This window comes from Ammospiza caudacuta, chromosome 3 (genome assembly GCF_027887145.1).
Source record: "Ammospiza caudacuta isolate bAmmCau1 chromosome 3, bAmmCau1.pri, whole genome shotgun sequence".
Lineage (NCBI taxonomy): Eukaryota > Metazoa > Chordata > Aves > Passeriformes > Passerellidae > Ammospiza > Ammospiza caudacuta.
Window position 1 is genome coordinate 72,550,995 of NC_080595.1, and position 24,035 is coordinate 72,575,029.

General features: G+C 40.5%; 1 protein-coding gene across 3 annotated transcripts; it reads right to left on the reverse strand.

The window, feature by feature from the left end:
- Positions 1–240: 240 nt before the first annotated feature.
- On the reverse strand, positions 241–23,872 carry CEP57L1 (centrosomal protein 57 like 1). Of its 3 annotated transcripts, none has more exons than XM_058802273.1 (11): positions 23,760–23,872; positions 11,022–11,166; positions 9,044–9,223; positions 8,348–8,457; positions 7,809–7,925; positions 7,460–7,537; positions 5,636–5,734; positions 4,843–4,920; positions 4,600–4,740; positions 2,798–2,932; positions 241–678 (listed from the first exon to the last, which is right to left on the reverse strand). In XM_058802273.1, the coding sequence occupies exons 2-11, from the start codon at positions 11,161–11,163 to the stop codon at positions 463–465; spliced, it is 1,296 nt and encodes a 431-aa protein (XP_058658256.1). In that variant the 5' UTR covers positions 11,164–11,166; positions 23,760–23,872; the 3' UTR covers positions 241–462. The 3 variants fall into 3 exon arrangements, with proteins under 3 accessions (XP_058658256.1, XP_058658254.1, XP_058658255.1); XM_058802271.1 differs by having other exon boundaries at positions 2,798–2,942; positions 4,511–4,740; XM_058802272.1 differs by lacking the exon at positions 7,460–7,537 and having other exon boundaries at positions 2,798–2,942; positions 4,511–4,740.
- Between the last annotated feature and the right edge of the window lie 163 nt (positions 23,873–24,035).

Here is a 24,035-nt window from a genome sequence, read left to right on the forward strand (position 1 = left end):
TGCATAAAACTATCTCAGAAAATCGATCTGCACCATGAAAAAATACCATGCTTTGAATTTGGTCTAAGCAGCTTTAAGCATGCAGAAGGACTAGCACAAGTCATTCTGGAAAAGCAAGCTCTAAATATCCCCTTGGCAGCGAGGAAATAGGACACCAAAGATCACAAACTATTTTAAGTGTAAAAAAAGTATAAAAGTTTATTTGACAAATTAACAAACAATAACATTTCATTAGCCCATTAAAACACTTTATCACAAGAAAGTGTAGTTGAGTTACAGCTACACTACATGAAAGTTAATGCTAAGGTGGACAAACTGACCTACTAGAGAGTAGGCAGTTTAGCATGTACAAGTCTACTGTATCCAGTTTATTTTTAAGAGGTATTTTGTACAACTAAAATTTTACTAGATGTCAGACAACTTCAAAAACTTCTAACATAACAAATTTCAGAACTATTCTTCTCAGATGACATCATCTTTTTTCAGAGATAGCTGAAGTTTCCTCACAGCTTTTAGCAGCTGAAGAGAACTTCTGCTCTTCTGCCCAGGAAAAGGTTTAGACATACTTTCCTTCACAGTGACTGCAATCTCCTTTGCTTCCTTTTGTTCACCACACTTTAGTTTGACATGAGTTGCCCCTTGCTTCAAGTTCTGAGTTTTTCTCTTTAATTTCTGCACCTAGAGAAAAAAAAATACTAATTACCATGTTGCATACTCCAAAGACCCACAGCTGTAGAGGTGACTGGACTTCTACTGATCTCCAAACTACAGATGACTAAGACACATTAGAAAAAAAGGAGAAAAGTTTAAACTTAGTAACCCTGCACAGTTGTCTCACTGTAACAGAAAGCTGACATTGCCCATAAAGAATCCACCACAGAAAACTGACCTCATCCATGGGTTGTTGAATCCCATCACTCCCTAACATAAAAATGCTTGCTTGAGACAGCTGGAATACCTTCTCTTAATAATCTCTATTTACAACAGTTTATTTTCATTTCAGATAGTACTACCCTAATAAAAAAACCAAACAACCAATAAACCTCTAAAATGTATACTGTTAATTATCAGTTACTGGATCTAAGCAGCTTTTTGAAGCCTCCTTAACAAAAATGGAAAACAGAATAAATAGGGTTAATTGCTAAAGAATGTTTTTTAAAATGTTGAATAATGAGTCTTGACTTGCACTTGGCATGAAAAGGTCACTTCCCAAAGATAAAATTAGGCTGGAAGCATTCCAAATGCCAATTTAGGCTTTAAGTCCATTTCTAAAAATAATTAACTTTAATTGCATTCTAGAGCATATTATTAACTGTGAAACACAGAGATTAGCATGACACTTTTAGTATGGCAGGTTCTAGAAAAAGAAATATGCATTAGAAATATTAAGATTGATCTGTACAAAATACAAATGGAAATGTCTGTGTTCAAAAGCACTAGGAAAAAAAATAGGCCCAAGGAATTAGAGGAATGGCCTGTATTGATAACCAGGACAGTAATCATACAGACACTACTATTTACAGCAGGACCCTAAGGAATGTGCTCTGACCAGGCTGTACCAGAGCAGAGAGGACTTGCCAGAAGATCTGCACATTGGTAAGAGGCAAAGATGACAACAAGGTTGCACCACATTGTATGTGCTACTCTTCATCATCCCAAAACAAAGGCTAACTGTGGCCATAAAGGTATGCAAAAGAAAGAAACTAAGGTGCAGTTGTTACCCAGTGTCTTAGGTTCCTGAGGATGAAGACAGCAAGATTTTGAGGCAAGGAGTAACACCATAATTGTTGGGTCTTCAAGAACATAAGAGTTTTATCAAAAAAACCAGCTGACATTGCCAAGAGAGGCAGTGAGGACTCAGCAGTCAATGCCCATTGTCCATACTGCTAACATGCAAGTGTGACACATCTGCTATGACATAAAGCACCTCTATGCTTGCAATTACATGGACAATAAAAAGTTTAAGTGAGTAAAATCAATCAAAAATGAATATAAATAAAACTGGACAGATTTAAATCAACTATATTCTCCTCTTTTCATAAGGGCTCGTGCTGAGTTTTGTTTTATTTCCTGTAAAAGCAAAGTTCTCAGGCAAGTATTTATCTTGAAACGTAAGATGAAAAAACCACAAACAATCAGACAGAACTATGGATTGAATGTTTAATCATATGCCCAAACCAAATTGCTACAAAAGAGTTAGGCTGTTCAACTACAGAAGAGGGATTTTATATGGGCATGTATCAAAAGTTGCTATCTATGGCTCTAAACTAAAAACTGACAGAATGAGGGCAGTTTAAAGGTTAAACAAAACTGAAAGACTTGCCCAGCTATGATTTTAGAGAACCTCTGGTCAACAGACTAGTTAACAAAAAAGCTTCAATGTTTCAGTAATATAAAAGACATTTAATCCAGTCGGTACAGGAATTACAGCTTCTATTTTCTCATTCCCCTGAGGGACAGGATATAAAGAAATGAAATTTCAACAGTTTGTCTTAACACAGTGAGCAGAAGTGACAGACAGTGCAACCCAGCTCTGTACTGCAGAACTGCCACAGGGCAGGAAGCTTTCCCACCAGCATACATTCCTAACTGCCAGTTGTAAGCACTTTTTCTTGATCCAATGAAGAAACTGGAGGTTCAAAAATATGAGCCAGCAGTCTAATTATAATCACCCATACTGGAACATCTTGGCTTGAAACATTCCAGTGACATTCTAGCTGATGACAACAGGAGGCAGAGTTGTGGCAGCCTTTCAACAAAAATGTTAGTAGCTAGAGAGTTTACATTTCATTCTTACAGTAGCCTGATGCTTTTTCAGCTTGGATATTTGTTTTCCTTTCATCTCCATTTGTTTTACAAGGCAATCCAGTTCCTGTTCCAGGTCTTCATGAGCTTGGGAGTCTTGAGTTTCCTGTATCTGCTTCAGAAGTTCCTGATGCTCACTATTAAAGACAAGAATGGCAATCTAATGATACAGTCTCTAGGATTTCTTCCTGCAGGAGTTCCTAGCCATTTTGTGCAGAGTACAGAAATTTAGCATTATTTCCACTCTCACACAATACACATTAATCTGGAATATATTAACATGAGAAAGGGAAAAGGTTTCCTGTGAGTCTGATTTTCTCATTCCAAATTTTCAGCTGATGTCCATCTTACTTCTCCTTCTTCCCACAGGCATAGCAACTACATATGTAATAGTGTGCAAAATGAGATTTTTGAAAATGAACAGCAGCTATGCAGTACAACATTTTCACTTCCTGCCAATTTAGTGCAGACTTTGAAGGCTTAGTGTAATACATGAAAGTATTTTTTAAACTAGTACACTCAAGTTACAATTTTCCTGACAAATTATTCAAATTAAAATATTATACTCAGAAAGATTTACAGCAAAGTGGGCTGCTTAATTAAAATAACCAGATTAAGTAAAAGAAATTGTATAGATCTCAATATTCAGATACCTGAACAGGTTGAAGCCAGAGACACCCCTCTTAGATAAATAATCCCTTTACAAAGGTCAGAGCTTCTATTCTGACTTCTGAGTAACTGCTTGTCCTTGACAGTTTAATTGAAACAACTGGTTGTTGCTATTAAAAAAAAAGCCTGTCCTTAACTGCCATGAGTAAGCTAGACATTGCTTTTTGAACGTTAGATTGCTTGCCAGTTTAAATTTTACCACATCAAGGATTTCAAATCAGCGTCAACATCTTAACTGGTTTAATCAGCACATGCTCCTCCCCTGTTCAAACCACAGCTCATCATGACATGTCTGCTATGACCAGCTAGAGCTTTGGCCCACAGTCCCACAAGCCTGCATTAATGGGAAGATGCCTAAGAACACAACAGGCTGTAATCCACATTTACTTGCATGGCTAGAAAGATACATACACTCCCATCTGAAGGGTTAGCTTCTTCTACACCCTGCCCAATTTCTGGCAGGAGACCATTCCTCTTTCACAACCCCCTTACAGGACCAGCAAGTTCTCCTGCTATCAACAAGCAAAGGGTACGAGCATCAGACTGACTCAGCACAAGGACCCGGGAGGTACACGGGGAAAGAAAGAACACGCAGTGATTACAAAGGAACAAGAGAGATGTTGTGACAGGACTGTTCATGCCAGAGCTCTACTAATCCATTGCACCACCCAGACTGACTGCATCCTGCAGGCCTACTATCAGCACCTTTTCAGCCTTCTCCAGAAGAAAAGTTTTGGTTTACTCTGTATATCTCAGAATATGTTTAAAATGTCTAAAAAGCACAGGTTTGAAAGGCTTTTTATTTGCTGCTTTTTTAAATACAGAATGTGGAAGCAGAAAAACAAGAGCAGTGAAACACCAGGACAGAAAGAATTTTTTGAATGAGAAAAATCCTACTAGTCAAGCCTGCTCAGGTCATTCTGTCAACAAGCAGTCCTATAGCTAAAACAGGCTAGGCTCAATTACAGCACCCTGTCACTTCTCAGGGCTGCTGCTGAAGTCACGTTTACTCACAACACCAGCCATGGGTACTCACGAGCTCATTTTGCCCAGCTCGTCTTGAAAGGCCAACAGAAGGTCTGAAAAGCTCCTGGTGGCAGTGGGTGATGTGGAACAAAAGGATACAGATTTTGAAAGTGCACTGTGCCCTGAAATCCCAGCTGTGGCTCCTCCTTGTCCTCGTGATGAGATACACGGATTGCGATGCTTCATAATGTGCAGCACGCTTTGTACGTTTGCGCTGACAGAATGGCTGGAGCTGGCAGACTTAAAGAAGAATGATCAGTGGCTTACAGAAGTAATCAACAACCACACAGCCTTACTCAAACCAAAGATGTCACTTCAGTGACAGCCGTGGTTTTCACCTACCTTCCCAGCCACAAAAGGTAGTTCGCCAGCCTTTACGTGTAATGGTGGAAGCTGCATTTTCTTCATTGTAGGATTTCTCTGCCATAAGAAAATATAAGCCAAAAAATTCCAATCTGCTGTCTCAAGAGTACAATCTTAAACTTTTTTTTAGGAAGCAAAATTCAAGTAAATACACAGTGAAATGCATCACCTCAGTTTTCTTCTGGTATAAAAAAAAATTTCCTCCTGTATGTGTAACAAATAAGACTTTCCAATAGCTGACACAAATAAATTTTATGCCATATGCATGTAGGAGATTGTTTAACAATTAGGCTAACATGAAAGTAATTGAACCTTATTGACTTATGTTTTTAAAACCACAGTTGCAAAATTTTGACTGATCTGTAATGTGTTGCAAAACAAATTCTCTTGATTTCTGTAATCCCCCCAAAACACACCACTTTAAAATGCTGAGCTAAAACTCCTTTGGAAAGTAATTTTGCCAGATAAACTGAAAGGAAGCTAAGAGAGGACATGGCGGATGGCAGCAAGACTTCAACAGAGGTAATTGTCAAGCTGACAAGGGAAGATTTTCAAGTGATGTCGTATCACCCCAGTACCATTTTAATTAATGAAGAAAAGAAAAAAAAAGAGGGAAAAAAGAGTTATTTAGCACTGTTTGTCACTTTGGAAGTGGAGTAAAGTGCAGCAGATGAATCAAGTGCCTCTTACATCACCATTTTTCACAAATTCCAGTCTCTGTACAAGTCAGATGCTATCAGCAACAGTATGTTAATAAAAATTTCCACATTACCTTCCTAGGTTTTTTGTTCTTCCCATTTTCCTTTTCAGGTTCATGTTGAGATGTTACTGAAGACATCAAAATTCTGTTTATATCAAATCCTGTTTGAAGCTGTGTAAATAAGCAAAAAAAAAAAAAAAAAAAAAAAAAGCAGCCATTTAATGTAATATTAGAAGTATGAAATAGCAAGGTTTAATTAATTCTCTCGTTCATGCATGGATAAGAACCAATTAAGGGCACTATTAATTGTCCTGCTTGGAAGGCATAAGCTACACTTAAAGCTGAACAGATTACAAGGAAGGCAGGGTATCAGGCAGATCTTGCAGCTCTATCTTAGTATTCCTCATTTTCATATTCAGCTGCAGCAGCAGCAGCTGTATTTTTCCACTGTGACAACCAGCAACTGAGATAAGCCAATCCTGCCACATGCTGAGGATGTGATCATAAAATCCAAATTATATGAACATTTGGCTCCTACAATCTGGGGACAGAGAGAACTAAGCCTGTCTGTGTTACATTGAGGTCAAACCTGCTGGACAATCCTCATACTGCTTGGTGGTTCAAAGTTGCTACCAAGGCCCATGATAAACAGGATGATAATCATCCCCAATTAAACACAGGACAAGGACTTTGTTTTGGCATGTGTTACAGCTGCAGCTAAACAATGCTGGAGGTCCACCACCAAAGTGAGAATATTCTAGCTTTTCTGTCATCAAGAGGAAGTGAGGAAGTGAACCCTGTGCTTCCCAGCCCAGATCCAACAGACCTCAACCCATCCTGCAGTGTATTAAGATAGTACTAACATGACTTTAGGACTCAGTTTATGGCATCTAAGTAGTTTCTTGACCAAATGTTTAGACTATTTGCTCTGGGAGAGTCATCCTTACCATGTTTCTCAGAAAATAAAATCTCTGCATGCAGTCTAAGCAAGAAACCAAAAAACCTACAAGTTTTCAACTGTGTCATTCTGTTGGATTCTGGAGGTGGTCAGACATCTGGGCTACAAATTTGCATGTTATTTAAAGCTTCCTGTGTTGATGAAAGCCCATCATCCTTGGATGAGGTATAAGAGCTGACAGCAGTGATGAATTAAACTAAGGCATCCATCTTGCTTACATTATTCCAATATTACTCTTCAGCACTGCAGCCCCCACCTCACCCTAAGGAAATTCCCCCACAACTGGTCTCTTTTTCAAGCTGGCTGGTACTAATGCACAAAGTGAGGTTTGGAAAATGACCACTTTGCTCCTTTAACAAAAGGTTTCATCATTTTGCTCTCTTTGGCAAATACTCCTCTCTCAGATGGATGCTGACCCAACAAACTGATTATGGCTTCACAGAATAATGAATTACAAAAGATCTCATTTGATGAACAACATATCACTGATTAAGGTTTTTCCAAGTAGAGCTCTATGTATTAGATTTCTACAGATCTTAAGAAAGGGAGGAAAGCAAACATAATAACCAGCCTCACTTGATATGTATGGTTTCATATATGATCACTTTCAAGTTACTGAAAATTAAGTTAACCTGATTCAGTTACAGATTTTCTAGAAATTAATTTTCTACCTGGATCACTTAGGGCAGTGTTGAGGCTGATGAACTGTATCACTAATGCAAAGCCAAGTAGAATCTTTCTTCATTGAGATATACCACACACTTGGCAAACTTTCTAATATACAGCTTATAACTGATCTAGGTAGTATTTCAGGAGTTCTGTCTGGGTACTAAATACAAGGAGTTAAAATGTAATATAATGAGAAGGGCATTTTGACCAGAGGGAATAGCTTTCTTCAGTACTAAAAAAGAAGATAAAATAAAATCTTTTCAGTCTACCTGAGCAGTTTTATCTTGTATTAGCTTATGCTGATGCTCTTCTTTACACAGCTTTTCTTCTAAGTGTTTGATCTTGTCCTGAATTTGAAGGCAAGAATGATTAGTCCCACTTCAATTTGAATGTTGAATCAGAAGTCTGGAGGAGCTCACAACTGTAATGTGGGGATAAAACTGGACTTTAGGAATTTTTAAAGCCCAGACTGAAAAAAGACTCATGCACACAAAACCGAGGTGGCATCCAGTCAGGTATGCTTTAACAGAGACAACTTTTGCAAAACTTAGTACTGTTAATAGTATGCCATAAAATGATACCAAATGACTTTCAGACTGTCATTCCATGCATGCTTACTTCAGTAATTCTCTGAGTAGCAGTAATTTTAAGATACTCTTTTTCTAGCATTTCAAGCTTTTCAAGTTTTGCATGCAGTTCCAACTGGTTCTGATCTTCCTCTTTCTGAAGCTGAGCCTGGAAAAAATAAGCAAGAATGGAGCTGGCAACTGATTGAAATTGTTTCAGACAGCAAAAAAAAACCACCAAACCACCCCACACTAGAATAAAGGTGTTTAATTACTTTAAATTCCGTATTTTTTAAATTGCAAAGTGATGAAAAATACCAGGCAGACAAAGACGACTTAAGCTTCCAGCAGCTTTTTTGTCTACCAAGTGTGCAAGTATTAGCATGGCTTTGCTCATTAGGAGTTCCACCCAGGGAGCTTTTCATGCACTCCATTGAATGGTTGTCATCAACCATACACTAAATTGCTCCTGTTTGCTAGCAGCCTGAGCAGAGCTGAGGAAAAACAATGACCACAAAAAACTTCATGTCTTACACATTTCTATACTTTTGAACTATGTCACTACTTTGTTACTATGATAAAGGGCTTCACCTGTTGTTCTAAAATCATCTTCTTTTCCAGTTCTGCACTGGAAACCATCTTTCTCATGTAATCCAGCTGTTTCTCCAGCAGGGAGCAGCGGGATTGTACTGCATTTGAATCTACAGAGAGAAACAAGACATTCAGTAGAGCAAAGGGAGCTACACATTTAGCCAGACTGCCATATCATTGGGGAATTCTCTGTCTTCAAATCAGGCAAGAACAGTTTTGTTAGTCTGAACAAGTAATGAGGTTAAAATGTATTTTATATATAAGACATGAGAATCAAAATGTTTTTTCAAAGCTAGTCTCTAATTTGAATTCCAAAGGCATGAGCACTGTAGTTACTTTGATTTGTATCAGCAGATACCTAACCAGAATCTGAGAGAGGAGAATCTTCTCTTCTCCTATCTTTTCTCAAGTTAGCAGTGTTATGTAAGCAGCTGCTTGCTTATTGTAGGAGTTAAACATACCACCTGAAACATGCTAAGTATTTAAAATTGCTTCATGGCTTATGCAATACTCGGTTGATATATGTCAAAAATATCTCAACTTTATCCACAATTATCAAGCTCCTGTCCCTGCTCAGTTTTGAAGCAAAAAACGAAAGGGGGCTGCACTAATAAGCAGTTTTTCAAAACAAAACATTCCCTGGATTATACAGTTTTAGGGTTGCTGTGGCTACACCTTATCACTCCAAAGAAATACCTCTCCTCTGTTGCATCAGCTCTTGATATGCTTCATCCTTCTGGTAGGATTTGTGCTCTAAGACCTTCTTGTACTGAGCAGCTGCTCTGGAGAGGCTGCACAGTTTATCTTCAGCCTGTGACTTCTCCAGCTCTAGGCGGTGGATCTTTTCTTGCAGAGCTCTCAGGGCTGCCACTACAGCTAGTAAACAACACAACAGCTACCCTAAGTTACAGTTCCTATTTTGATGAAGATTATCATTATTAGAAAACACTTCACATTACAATATACTACCTAAATTTTCTTATTAGCATCACTCCCAAAATTAACAATATTCCCCTGCTGTACACAAACATATGCAGAACACATATGGGAGAAAATGGATGTGTTTCCTGCATAACTGAGGTATGAAGCTCTGGCCCAATAGGCAAAACTATTTTCACCCCAAATGGCAGCAAGCACAAAGAAATAATGGCAAATAGAATATAATAAACCCTGGGCCTTCTTTTTAAATAGAAGCAGAGAACACAGGTATCCAAGTGAGGTCATAAGTTTTGGTGTAAGGCAACTGGTATGGACAGATTAAAAAGAGAAAACATGCTCAGAACAGGGGGAGAAATTAGATACAAAGGACAATTTAGCAAAGGATATATTGTTAAATACTTTATTGTTTCGAAAGGTAATGTTTCAACATCTAGTATCTTGTATTTGATGATTCTTCAAACCATGGAAACAAGTCTGGAAGCTTTTGCTTTCAGCCTCAAATCCGTATGTGTCAAATTATACCAAAAATAAAAGCTGCAATTTCAGCTACAAGAAAAAGTCTGCTAGCTCTCCATAAAGCAAACACACCTGTGGAAGTTTAAGACATGTCCTGCAACAAGTCAAGCTGATTTTCTGACATTTTGTAATTGACAGTTTCTCTATTCCAAACTCTCTCATCAAAAGAATACCATCAAACATTGCTACCTCCGTAACAACCTTCACCATATTATCACTGATCTATTAAAAACAAACACCAAACCAAACCACAAAACAGCAAAAACCAAGCAAACATCGAACAAAAACTCAAACCAAAAAGAAAAAAACAGAAAACAGAAGGATGAAGTGGGACCACCCTTTCCATCTTTCTATTGTCATGCCAAACATTTCCTTAACCACTTAGCTACACAGCACTAAACTGATCACTGTAATCCAAAAAGGCCCAAACTCTGTATGAAATAAGATTACTACAGGAATCACAGATTTTTCAGGTGAAGAACAATGATCACATGCACACTCATGGGTTATGTCTGTGCAAGGTAGCAAAGTTCTCCATGATAGTAAGTCCAAGTGTGGGTATCCTTAATATTCCCCAGGCTCTCCAGATATGTTAAGCCACTGAGCATTTCCCTTGTGAGCTCCTGAGAGCAGTCACCCATTAAGGCACATGACAACCATATTTCATAGGGACTAACTTTCATGCTGCTAACTTTTCTGAGAGTCTGAATTGTTCAAAAGTTCTCCCAAGGAAATATACCATGCAAAAAAACCCCCAAAACCCAAAAAAACCCAAACCAAAACAATAAAAAAAACAACCAAAAAAGCCCCCTTAGAAGTGATTTTAAGCTGTAAGGAGTCAAATAGCACCACACAAAGCCAGTTTCAGGTCACTGTACCATACTAATGATCTTTTTTTTTACTGTATTTGAAGTCATGAACTCCATCTACTGAGTTTGAAGCATGCTCCTTTGCTTTCAGAGGAAGTCTGACAATTTTAAGTTAAACAAATTTCAAAGCCAAAGTTTACAAGGATGTTAGAAGATTTGCAGAGGTTTCCATTCTAGACATATGACTTCAGGGAGACTACTCCCTCAGGACACATATACATCCTGTCTTAATGTCAGACTGATAACTGCAGCAAGTCATTGAACTCAGTCAAATAGGATGGGGAGTTTGCTCAAGAGGTTTCACATGGAACAATTAAAAAGACTGTTTTAAGGACATATTTTGGCTATACCTTGGTTATTTGGGAGAGAAGGCCTGTCAGCAGCAGCAGCTGCCAACTTCTTTGATTCCATATAAACAAAGGATGCAGGAAGCCTCCAGTCTGGTGGCTGAAGAAAGCTTCCTATGAAACTGTTCTTTGATTCAGAATCCATAGCCTGTAGAAAGAGAGACATTTAATGACATTATTTCTTTAAAAGACACTCTTTTTCAGAAGTATGTCACTGGGCTGTTCCTGGCTCTGTTTATATCAAACCAGATCATGTACACCAAAATAATAATAATAGTTGTAATAACAACAACATCAACAATAATTATACCCACACCCCACCAGAAGAATCCTGTCTTTTAATGCAATTCCAAAACAATGTCTTTCATAACACTAAAAAACAGCTTCCTTTGACCAACCAAAATTTTCCAAGATTTTTCTAGGTGCTTTCTAATAACTTATGCTGATTTTTGTCCTTTAAAAACCCAAGTATCAAGAGCATTTTCTACTAACTGTTTTATAGACTTCAATGTTTTGACTCTAAGTGCTCCCTGCAGAGCAAACATTCTGGTATTACAGCCTATTTCCATTTGCAGCCTCCTTCATGCTCCTCTTCCCATCTTTTTGGATGTAAAACCAAATTACATATGATAAATAATGTACCTTTATTCCAAAATAAAGACACAGTTCTCCACATTTAGTGTTGAGATAACAGGAGGATATTTAATATACAATATCTCCAGTATTATCTCCATTATCAGGCACATGTATTAAGTCCTGTTTCTTCACTCCCTTTCTGTTACACCCTTTCACATTCTTAGTTTTATGAGAAGCACATTTGGAGACAGTTCACACCCTCTCAAACAGAAATTTTTCTTGATACTCAAGATGTGGGACAGTGAAATGTGCAGAAAATGCCTTAGGCTAATACAACCTCTAGGAAGTTAAAGCAAGTTTGAAACCATCCTACAGTGACCTATCAAAGTAGTACCAAGCATTTCACTTGACACAGTGTAAGAAGCAAAGAGTCTATACAGCTTCAGCTAATAGAAAAACAGCTTATTTCAAGGTTCAGTGATATAACAATTATGATTGTTGGATCACTTCTGTATAAAATACAAGGCATGCAACTGGAACAGTCTTCCTGCTCAGGTAAGGCTATTTACAGATGTTAGTACCAAGAAAATCACCCAAAGGAGGTAGAAAGAGGAAAAAAGAGACCAAGACTAAGGCCTGCTGATGAAGCACACCCCAGAAGCCATTCATACTGAGTGGCAAACAAGGGAAAATTTTTCAATTACAAAAAAAGTTTCTAGGAGCATTTACAGCTCTTACAGCTGAGATTAAAAATAATCTTCCAGTCACACTGCCTCTTCAAGGTATGCACTAAACTGAAGGCAAGCAGAAATCCTTCTTTCTTCCTCCAAACTGTCATTACAGAGACGTTCACATGAGCACCTCTTCACCAGGGCTTGCTTGACCTGACCATCACCACTTTTGTGTGTTAACACCCCGGAGGTCACACCATTCAGAGGGGCCCCTCTGTTCCCAAAAAGGGAGTTGATCTGGGCCACCCTTGTGCCACAGGTCTTTTCCAAAGACTTCTCCATGGGGCCCTGCTGCCATCCTACTCAAGGCCGGGCCACAAGCTCTTGGCACTGGGTAGGCAGCAGCAGACAGCTACGTATCCCACCATTACTTGGAAGAGGCCCCATCTGGTGACCCCACCACATTTATGGCCACAAAAGCTGCTTACAGGGCTCCCTACCTCTGTCCTGAAGGACTGGGAAAGACCATCCTGAGATATCTGGCCAGCTCTATCAACCATGTCCAACAGTACAAGGGGCAATGGCAGTAAAAGGCATAAAGCAGGGAGCAGCAGAAACCTCAGAACGTGGATGAGAAAGTCCTGTGGCCACAGAGGTGGTCAGGGCCAAGACAAGAGAGGAGATGGCCCTGGCATGGCACAGTGCATCAGCATGGAGTTCCAGAAAATAAGAGATCAGCAAGACTTAAAAATTTTCCTGCTGCTATTCAACCCCTTCACACTGGTGATGAAAAAGACCAGCAAAAAAAAAAGTCCAGAAGAATAAGCATATGGACAGGCAAGGAGTTTCCTACTACCACTGTGAATAAAAGGCAACTTTGGAAACAGCAGAGGAAGAAGGTGGTTTTTGCTTCCACCATCCAACCTTGTGGCAGTCAGCATAAGTGGAGACTCACTTTTCCAACATCCTCCAGTGGAACATGGCTCCCCTGCATGCCTGCACAGCTACACATCAATTACTTTCCTTAATACTTTCTCATAAACAATTTCTGTTGTTTCCAAGGAGATGGGTCTGTGGACACTTGTAAGGAGGGCAGTCATCCGAAGCAAATAATGAAAAAAGGAGGGAATAAAGAAGCAGAATATTTGAGAGTTTGTGGACAAGCTCAGTAATACAAAGGTGAGGGGGCGTGGGGAAACCTTTTTAGCAGAAAGGGAAATAAAACCCCTTTAGTTCTGCAAGTGAAACCAAAGGGAAGTGAAAGAGAAGAGGCCAGCTCACCTGCCTGGTGGTGGTGATTCAGCTAATCCGGTGTGGGCTTCAGCACAAAAACCCCACAAGTTTAATATGAAAATAAACACGCTCCAGCTGGAGGGGGGAGCTCCCCAGGCTGCTCCTAAGAGCACAGGCTCAGCAAAGGGTGTGAAAGAAAACACCACAGGACTGAGACACCTGTGTTTGCAGAGACTCTGCTGCAGACACAGTTAGGGACGCCTTGCTTTACCACAGCTTCCTCAGACACTGAGTGCAGCAGCTGAGGGCATGGTTGCTATAGTGCTCTGAGGCTGTGTCAGCATAATTACTGTGGTAGAGGTGCTCTGGTGTGGGCAAGTGCTAATATCTCAGCAGGTAAATAGAGTTTATAGCAACCAAACTCACGGGAGGAATGTGTATACAACACTGCAGACCTCAGGCAAGGAGATGCATGCCAGGAAAAGGACCAGGTCACTCTACACCAGCAAGGCATCACTAAACATCCTTCCAGCCACTTCCAGCCCACTGCAACAAGAAACATATCAGGAAATAATTAAGTAGTTTGACGTATGCTTGAATGTCAACTGTCCTACCACAACTTTTTTGCCCCCAAGTATTTAAGCTTCTATAAAAACATCACAACCAGGTTTTCTTTTTAAAAAATCTTATGCAGCAAGCTTAAACCACTCTCTTATTCCATGGTGCTGCTGCCATGGACACCTGGTACACAGCCCTAGAGAGGTGCTTTAAAGCAGATATTGCTTCCCAAACAGCAATGTTTGTACTAATGTAACTCCACAAGGCTTAGGGGGATTTAGCACTTGAACAACGCTCGTTAAAGCAGCCAGAATATTGTTGTTTAGACAAGCCCTTGGTTGAGGAAAGCAGTGCACTCCTTTGAGTTTGGGCAAGAGCCAAGAGAGAAGTATGCATATTAAACAGAGGCTGACAAAATACCCCAGTTACATGCAGAGGGGAGGGGAAGAAGGAAGAAATGCCTCACTCCCACCCCAGCAGCCTACACTGCTGCGGTGAGCAGGGCAAAGCACTTGTGTTGTGCAGGTCATATCTGGAGTCAGCACTGGCCCTTTGGGCTTTTTAACAGGAAATGGCACAGCCTGTGTTGTGGATGCTCAGACACCCGGTGTTACTTTACCCAGAAATACAAAGTAACTGGTTCCAACACTGGCTGCATCAAGCATGGGGTAGCTGTTTTGCCCCATGAGCTTACCATGGGTGCCTTCCAACTTGGAATATTTTGTGATTAAATATCAGTCTGGGCAAGCCAGCTATGTTTTTCTCCAGGTCCAAGCTAGGAGGCTCACGGAGCTCTGTGCCACACAGCTGCAACCCTGTGCACGGTGCATGATGCCAGGCACAACACATTAGCTCTGTGACAGCATGGCATTAATGCAAATACTCTGCCCACCTCTTGCCTTGCTGCAGCTGGAGTGCTCAGGCCTGGGTTTGTGAGCATGAGAAGGGCTGGTTCCTCCAGTGGGACCACTTCTGCCTCTTGGCTCAGCACCACATGCAGGCTGAGAGTGAGCTTGCACAAAGTACGCTGGGGAGCAATCCCACCAGCAGGTCCATCCCTGTACATGTGACATTCATGCCTCAGAAAAGAGCAAGCAAACTGGAGTTTGGTACCTTAAGACAAACAGAGAACTTCCCATTTCATCAGAGTAATCCAAGTACTAATACCATTTACCTTTATACCATTTCTATTTACTTTTGCTGAATATGGCCTGCAGTAAATGCCAGAGTACTGGACTGGGTTGCTGTAAAAATCAATTGACATTTTAGTTACTGCTGTCTGGCCCAAGCAAGTATACTGACAGTGAAGAATTACTGAACACAACTGAAATCCCAAGTGTTACAGAAAGACCACTTATGACTTCTTCATCATCCTCCTCCCCTCCTCTGTTTGTTTCCCTTCCAATGCAACACACTGCACTACAAAGTTTCAAAAAAATGTCTCCTCAAGTGAAAAGCCCAGAAACATTTTGCCACACATACAACTATGTCTCATGTTGTAAAGCAGCATATGGAAAAGCCTTTTCCACATGTAAACAAAAACAGACTCAGGGAATAAAGCTGGCTTAACAGTCTCCAAAAAGACACACTAAATGAATAAAGTGATAATGTAAGGGATACTTCCACTAAATTCTCTGATGTTTGCCATCTCACAGGGACACTGGTTCATTCAAATTGCTGTGAGGGCAACCTTTTAGAACCAAAGAAAGAAATGCTGTCAGAACACCTTCAAATAGGAAAAAGAAAAAGCAGATCAAAGCATTTTTCAGAAAGAAATACAAATCTATTTTCTGCCCTGACCTAACAGGCATGCACAATTTATAGTGGTTTTTTTGATAAGTGAAAACAAAGTCTTAGATGAACCAAAGACTGATCCAGTGTTTATCTGACATAAGAGAAATTGTAAAGAACTGCACCAACACAGGCAATACCAAGAAGCTCCCAAAATTCTGGCTGCTGCCTTGTCTACTTGAGCCAAGTCTTGCTGGCTAATGATTATGTGAGAAGCCATTTTTGTGACACAATCCAAACTGGTGTATTTTTTCCCCTTTCACTTTCCTTTGAGAACTGTGAGAAAAGCTTGGTCAGCTGTACTAGCTATGCTGCAACACTCAGCCTTATTCCCAGCAGACAAAGAACAGCCCTTCCACAGAGGGAAAAAAAGAAATAAATAATGTTGTGGGCAAACTGCATTGTTGTTTTGGGAACACCCAGTCTCTAGCATCCTGACACAACCACTTTAATCAGCCTGAAACACATGGCAATGCTCAGGACATATCTAAGCAGCTGATACTCCCATGCCTCTCATAATAAAAGTGAACTAGGCACAAAATGGTGGCAGCTGCAAAACTAATAAGAAGTGAAACCTCACAGAATCAATAAAGCATTTCAACATTTTTTTAAACTTTTGTGAAGTTCCACTTTAAGTAAGTTCAGAGCAAATGGCAAAAATTTATTAGAGAAATAAAGGAACCTGGGAATGTTTTGAAAAACTGACACAGCCAAACCCATGGGAGGCAGTTTGTTGCACAAACTGCAGGATACACACTGGCAGGCTCAGAATTGGATACATAAAGGTTAAATTTCCAGTCTCTTCTTTGATATTACTGTAGCAAAGCCCATCCGTTCCTGAATACCAATGTTATGCAGGACTTTCATACAATCAGTGTTTTTCATTCTTGGAAGAAAAGGAAAAGAAATGGCATTCTCTGTTTTCTCATGATACCATATGTACTGTCAAGCAGGATAAAACCTGGTATTTTAATTTAAAAAAAAAAAACCCAAACCACAAACAACTCAACAAATGTCCAAAACTCCTAAGACTTTCATTGTGTCAGCATTTCACTTCTAAGCGTTACATGAGTACTTTGTGAGCAAGGCAAAGAAACAACCTAGTGGAGAAAAAAACTGTGATTTTTTAACAATTTTTTTGGGAATAGATTCTAACCTGGCAGTGTATCAAGCATGCAAACTTGGGTCAAAATATTATTAGAGTTTTGCTGTTTTCTTCAATGAGCACAGCAGACCAAGTTCCACATCCAACTGGGCCTTCATCCAAACGCACACGATACACTCACAATCAACCTTTGGTGGGGAAATCCAGTTGGTGTAAATTGCTTCATGTGCAGATGATAACTGAACTTTAGGGGAGCAAGACTGTAAATTCCTACCTAGAAATAATTGCTATCTTAGCATGAAAACATTTACCCTGTAATACAGTGCTATCAAAATAATTACATTTATATCTTTAATCAGTCCAAAGTAATTAAACATAACCTTTTTTAATAAGCATCAAACAAAACTCAAATACCATAAATGATCACTAATGCACTTCCTCACTTCACCCACAGTTCTGTTCCTCTTCTTTCATTTACCTTCTGTTACATTTGGGTTTGTCCCTCATCTCCTCTCTCTTTATTGTATTTACATTATCCTATAGCTTTGTTCCTTGCCCTTTGCCATTTGGTATTCCTTTTATCTTACTCCCTCTTCTAGCACAAAAAGCTAGGATTTTTTTCAAAGTAAAAATACCCATTCCCCCCCCCCCATCACAATTAACAATCAAGTTTATTCACTTTATACTTAAAATTCAGAGATGCTGCTTGTCCTTAGTATACTAACTGATGTGGAAATTGAAGGTGTTCTCTTCATACTCTACATGAAGAATGCAAAAGGCTACTTTTTCTGTCCTCTGTTATTTCCAGCTGATTCCATCACAGTCTTCCATGTGTAGTTTCTTTAGTTTGGTGTGTCCTGATAGATTGGAAGGCCGGAAGAAATTACTGGATTTGGCTATATACCCTTGGGAAAAAAAAAGGAAGGTTTGCTGCTATGTAAAGGGAAGGTTTTCAAGGGTAACTGACTCCAGTATAAAAGACTGTATCTGTGCACAGGCAGAATAATTAGATATTAGAAAGGCAAACGCAAAAAGGAAAAGGCACATTAGGGTAGGGCAGGGCAAGTATAAGGGTGGGTTGAAATGACAATCATGGTGAAGAAATGTAAGAAGGTAGGGGATGATTATTGCAGGTGTTGACTCATTCACAGTAAACACTTTTACTGCAGGATAATTTTCACCTTTTATGTCTCAAATATTTAATGGTACCATTGAAAGATGGTTTTGAACGTTGCAACTTGCCCTCTAGGCAGATGAAAAACACAGATTGTGTCCCCACTGCTGCCTTGGAATTTATTTTTAAAGTAAACTTCTGTTTTTACCAATACTTTCTCAGGGAAAGTGTCAGCCTCTTCATCCACTATCCTCTAACCTAGCCTGAAGATGGAGTAGGAGGTAGATTTTAGACATAACCACAAAAGCTTGACATGGATGAGCAGAGAAACACAAAGAAGGCAATTATTCGTAGGATTTGTCTCTTTTTACCAACTATCCTGCCTACATTTTTTCATATATTCCTGTGCTGCCAATAGCTAGGCACCTGGCAAGGAACAAAAACTCCATTCTGCATTTGTACATCAGGCAGCCTGAGAAACAGAATGAGGAAAAAAAAAGTTAGCAAGGAAAAGGAAAAGATAAGTTTCACTCCAGGCAAGAAATTATTCCCAAAAACATATTTTGTCTGAAATAGTTGCCTTTTAATATGCAGAAAAAATGAAAGCAACTCCTTGAGTAACTCTTCAATCTTATTTTGGAGACCTATTTTGTTGAAGAATGGTTTTTTAAAATATCACCTGTTTATATGACCCAGAATAATCATAGCAATTCTAACATTCACATTGCACATCCTGAACAGGCACAATATTCTAGGTAATAATGCCAAATAGTTTGCATATCATATGGTATAATGAGTATTCAAAAATGTAGGAATGGTTTTATCACTACTGCCCTGAGTTGCCTGGGGAAACTTAAAACTGTCAAAGGCATTACTTGTTTCATATAACCTGTATATTTAAACTTGCATGGCTTTGGAGATACAGATAAATCAAATCTGAGTAAGATGTTACAAATCCTGTGCAATGTCTCAGGCAGAAAATAACTTCAACTGATTATAAAGTTTTTAGTAGGCATTTCTTCCCTATTAATTATATGCTGTTTCTGAATGCAAGGAAATTTAGTGGATCTCCAGGTTCTTGACTTCAATTCTTGTCATCCTGTGTGACCTTAATAAATCAGAGGGTTGGGACTAATAAGGGACTGATGTTTCAGGATACATGAGCCTTTCAGCCGCGGGGCTGAGTGTGGTAATGACAGGCTTACATTCCCTGCATGAGAAAGAAATGCAGGTATAGATCCAAAACAAGCAGCACACTCAGTGAGGAGCTAACAAGAGCTTTGTTTCAGGGTGAGGAAACTCTATGAACACAGACGTGGGTGAAGTCCCACCCTAGTGCTTGGCACCTTTATCTTCTTTGGACTCAGAATTTGGAGTCCTCTTCTGGCAGTGAGTGCCAAAACCTGTTCTTTAAAACAATGAATAGAGTCCCTGTAGCTTTTCTGGTCTGTGACTGTGAGTTCATGTGGCTGCTGGTCACAGCATTTTTCTTTGTGTTACTGCTGGAAAACACCAAGGTCGGTGTTAACAGCCTGCCAAAGATGCTTAAAGGGCCTTTTGGGCTGTCAGCAGATATAAAATTCCCAATGAGCAATGTTCCTTTTCTTTTAAAGTGCAGCTGGAGGAAACAGTGTCCACCTTCTCTGTGCTGCTGCCCAGGGGTGAGAGCATTGGCCAGGAAGTGGGAGTTCCTGGGGAGCATTCATGCCTCATCCCTGACCACCATGCTAGACTGGGAGGAGGAAGAGCAGGAAGGAAACAGGGAGTCACCACCTCTTCATTTGAAGTTATGACCCTGCTCCAAAAAGCATGTGAGGCTTGAACAAGGACAAGGCAGCTGAGGCCAAAGAGTAAAACCTGGAGGTCTCTCTCTCATCTAGTTCAATCATCAAAACAGGGTCCTGGGGTTAATTTATATATTTCTGCAGTAAATAGTTCCTGGATAACAAAACAGCGCTGGCCTGGGAAAAGTTATCAGAAACCAGGAATAAGTGCATACAGATCCCTGTGTCTCCTTCCTCCAACTTCATACCAGTGCCACTTATTTGCTATCCTTTCCAGTAGGGCACAAATTCACCAAGTGAGGTGATGAATGCTTCCCTTCCATTTTGCAATCCTCCTGAGTAGCTGGGACTCTCTCCTGGTAGTTAGGAGGTGTTGATGGAAATGCCTTTGAGCTAAAAGGCAATTCTTCAATCCCTGGATTACACTACTGGAGGTGAGCACTCTACCAAATTCTGCCAGGCTCTGAAGCCAACTGTGCCTACCACAGAAGATCCTGACTTGTTGGGCTTGGAGAGGTTCCACTCACCAGGACCTCTCTTAGAGCTGCTCCACCTACTTCCCAGACCACAAACAGGAACAAAGAGGAGACAGCTTTCAAAGTGCCCAGTTTGGGGCAATTCCAAACACTTCTGTCCAGAAACAGATTAAGAAGAGTTCGGGTGGCTGCTCAGAGGAGTTTTTCAGAACAGCACTTTTAGTTTACCCATATTGTTTTCCTGGTCCTCAGTGTTTCAGGTGACATTTATACAGTTAAGTAGAGTATAGTCAGAGACTTGGCAACATCCAGCAGGACTTTAGGTGGCTGTAGAGTTTAAATAGTTCTGGCACAGATCTAGTTGATAGCCCAGCTCTTCCCAAAGTAACCCACTCTCCATAAACTATTCTACAGACTTTCTGCATGGAAGATTTGGTCTCCTAGGAAGAAGCTGGTGTCTAATTTACCCATCCCTGCTATATTTGTGACCTCTAAGGAGACAGGATGGCAGGGTTTGGTGCAAATGTAGCCTGCAACACATACTAGGGCAGAACACATTAGATGTACAAACACATGCTCAGAAGCAAAAAAAGATCAGATCTCCTCCCAAACAGAATGGTTTGGACTTGACACCAAACTTGAGCCTGGGTTCAAAGGCAGTAGAGTAGTAGCCTCTGGCTTTTTGGTATCTCTTTGCAAAAGAGGAGACACAGAACTTTGTTTTCTCAGAAGGTAGATGTGAAGAAAAATGCATTTTAATCTGGAGTGCCACTTATTGTGGCAACATGCCAAACCATAGATCTAAAAAGGGAGGGTGAACTTTTTGAAGAGTCATCCCATCCTAGGTATTTAGCAATTGGAATGAAGTAAGACTTAAGAAAACCAGGTGTAAAGGAAAACAGTTGAAGGAATTTAATTTAAAAAGCAGTTCCTTCTAGACTGCACAAGTTTTACTGTGTTATTATTAGCTCTCCAGTTTTTGACTAAATGCATTCTCAAGTAAAGTGTTCTTTTGTGACATACAGAAACTGGAATGAACTTTTAAAAGTAAAGATAATATATTTTAGATCTTATATCTTAGAAAGAACATGAATACAATTACTAGATATTGTATTTTCAAAAATAATTTTGCTGTTGGATGTCATCTGCATATGGCTATAGAAGTCCTTATCTAGTTAAAAAAAAAAGGAAGTTGATAAATCATGAAGGAAGGAAATACTGAGGTTTAAAACAGCCACAAATTTGTTTTTCTTCAGCTTATCATTTTGAAAACTCAACTGCTGTAATTCTGGATGAGTTGCCAGATTGTTTCCTTCATAATTCCGCCTCTCTCTTATCCATTCTGTAGGGATCAAAAACAAGCATAATAACTGCAGTCCGTGAACACGCAAATCAAACAAACACTTTCCCCTAACTTTGGGCTCTGATTAATTCCACTGGTAGCCTTTGACCTTGATTTCCACAATGTCTTACAGTGCATAAAGAAGCCTGACCTGGTATCAGAAAACTGCAGAGATTTGGTTTGGAAAAAAAATAAAGCCATCCTCATGGCTATTCCCTAAGTACTACATTAAAATCTATAAAACAAAGGGCTGAAATCTGAAGTTTAGGCCTTGGAGCCAGTTTCACAATCTGTTTCCTGTAGCCAGAGTTCATTTGGAGCCAGTGGAAAAAACAGCTTCTAAAAGATAAAAGGCAGTGCTGTGACTTTCAATCAATCTTGGCATTCAGTGTGTGAATATAGCTGTACCAAAGTCTAAAACACCAAAGCTCCAGCTCTGATTCTGGTTCACTCTTCTGATCTTGGATGTATATTGTCATTGTCAGAGACACCCAACAACTCATGATGGGAAAAGTAAGATCTAGCCAACTTCTGGAGATCAAAATCTAGATAGAAATAAAGCAAACAGATGTGGCATGCCCATTCACAGGAAAATGGGACACCAAAACAAGTGACAACAGAATGGGATTGGAAGATGAAGTGGTAGCTAATGTAAAAAACAGAAGAAACAAACAAAAAAGCCCTCCAACAACATAAAAAGCACTGGGAGAAGTATTTTCTTTGAACCCATCACTTATGGTGGGTAGAGGCCTGGAGTGCTTAGAGAAGTCACGACTCACATTTATGACAGGTAGTGCTGATTTCAGCAGACACATTGTTCACCAGGGTGCCAAGGGCCTGGAGGAAGCAGCTGCGTGAAGCAGCCCAGGCCTGTCCACCCTCCTGAACAATGGCAAGGCAGCCTCCATGCAGAAGGGATTTTATGGGAAAAAACAGACTGGCCTTGCCTCAAAAGGCACAGGTAAATGCAAGTTTTAAAGAAACTGTTCCAGAAAACAAAGGGATGGCAGGTGAAGAAATCAGATTCTTTACAGAGAAGAGTGCTGATGATGGATGGTGTTGGTGAGCCAGCCCAGGCTCTGTTCCTGGACTCAGAAGTGGTTTCTCTGTCTTTTTGTGGCATAAGAGTAGCTCATTTTGCATTTACCTTCAGTTTTGACTAAAGGTAAATGCAGAACGATCTGAATTTTAGAGTGGGAAATGTGTATGTGAGAAGCAAAAAATAATTATGCAAGATCCTATGTATGCTCAATGTCCTGTTTCTAATTTACTCCCAAGTATTCTTTTGCCTTTCTGTGCACTCAAAATTTTAGTTTCATGATTGCTTCAGTGTGACATCTGCAAACAGTTCTGCCCTTGTTTTCTTCTCCTCTTCTCTGCCAAGAGGTGAACTGGATCAAGGAACTGACTTGGCTGAAAATTAAAATTTATCATAAACAGCACCCTTTTTTTCTTTTTCTTTTTTTTTTTTTTTTTTTCCCTGCAGGAAAAGCAAGGGAAACAGCAATACCAACCTCTTCAGTGGCAGATTGCACTTAATCACAGAACGGCTGAGTTTGGCAGGGACCTCTGGAGAGCATCTGGTCCAACCCCCCCTCTCAAGCAGGGCCACCTAGAGACAGCTGCCCGGGCTGCCCCGGGTCCAGGCGGCTTTTGAATGTCCCCAAGGACAGCAAGCCCACGACTTCCCTGGCCAACCTCACAGTAAAAAATGCGCTTCCCGATGTTCAGAGGGCAGCTCCTGTGTTTCAGTTTGAGTCCCTTGCCTCTGATACCGTCACTGGGCACCACCGAGACCACCCTGGCTCCATCCTCAGCGCACCTTCCCTCTGGGCACATTTAAATGTCCGGATTTACACGCGGGTAACATTCCCCCCGAGCCTTCTCTTCTCCGGCTTCATCAGCCCCTGCACAACTGGGATTTTAAACAATCCCCCGGGATTAATTCGGATAAAAACACCGCGGAACTGTTGCTCAATGTGAATATTCCGGGGATTTCCCTGCCCTCCCCCCATCCCTCCTTTATCCCAAGTGATGACGGGACTGTTTCCTTAGCACCGACAGATCTTCCGCTCCCGCTGACGCGCTTACTTAGGATACATCCCAGGATTGCTTCACCCCCGGGTGCCGCCCGCCATGGGCGCTCCATAACCCGCTGCGACGGATGGGAAAATCCCCCCAGACCCCTATGAAAGAGGCTGACGGGAATACCGGCGGGAATACCGTGCGGGAATACCGTGCGCGCATCCCTGCGGGCGCGCCCCCTTCCCCGGCAGGACCCGGGCCGCGCGCCGCGCTGCCTGCCGGGACACGTAGTCCTCCCGCGCGAGGGCCGCAGGACGGCCCTTTGGCCGGACTACATATCCC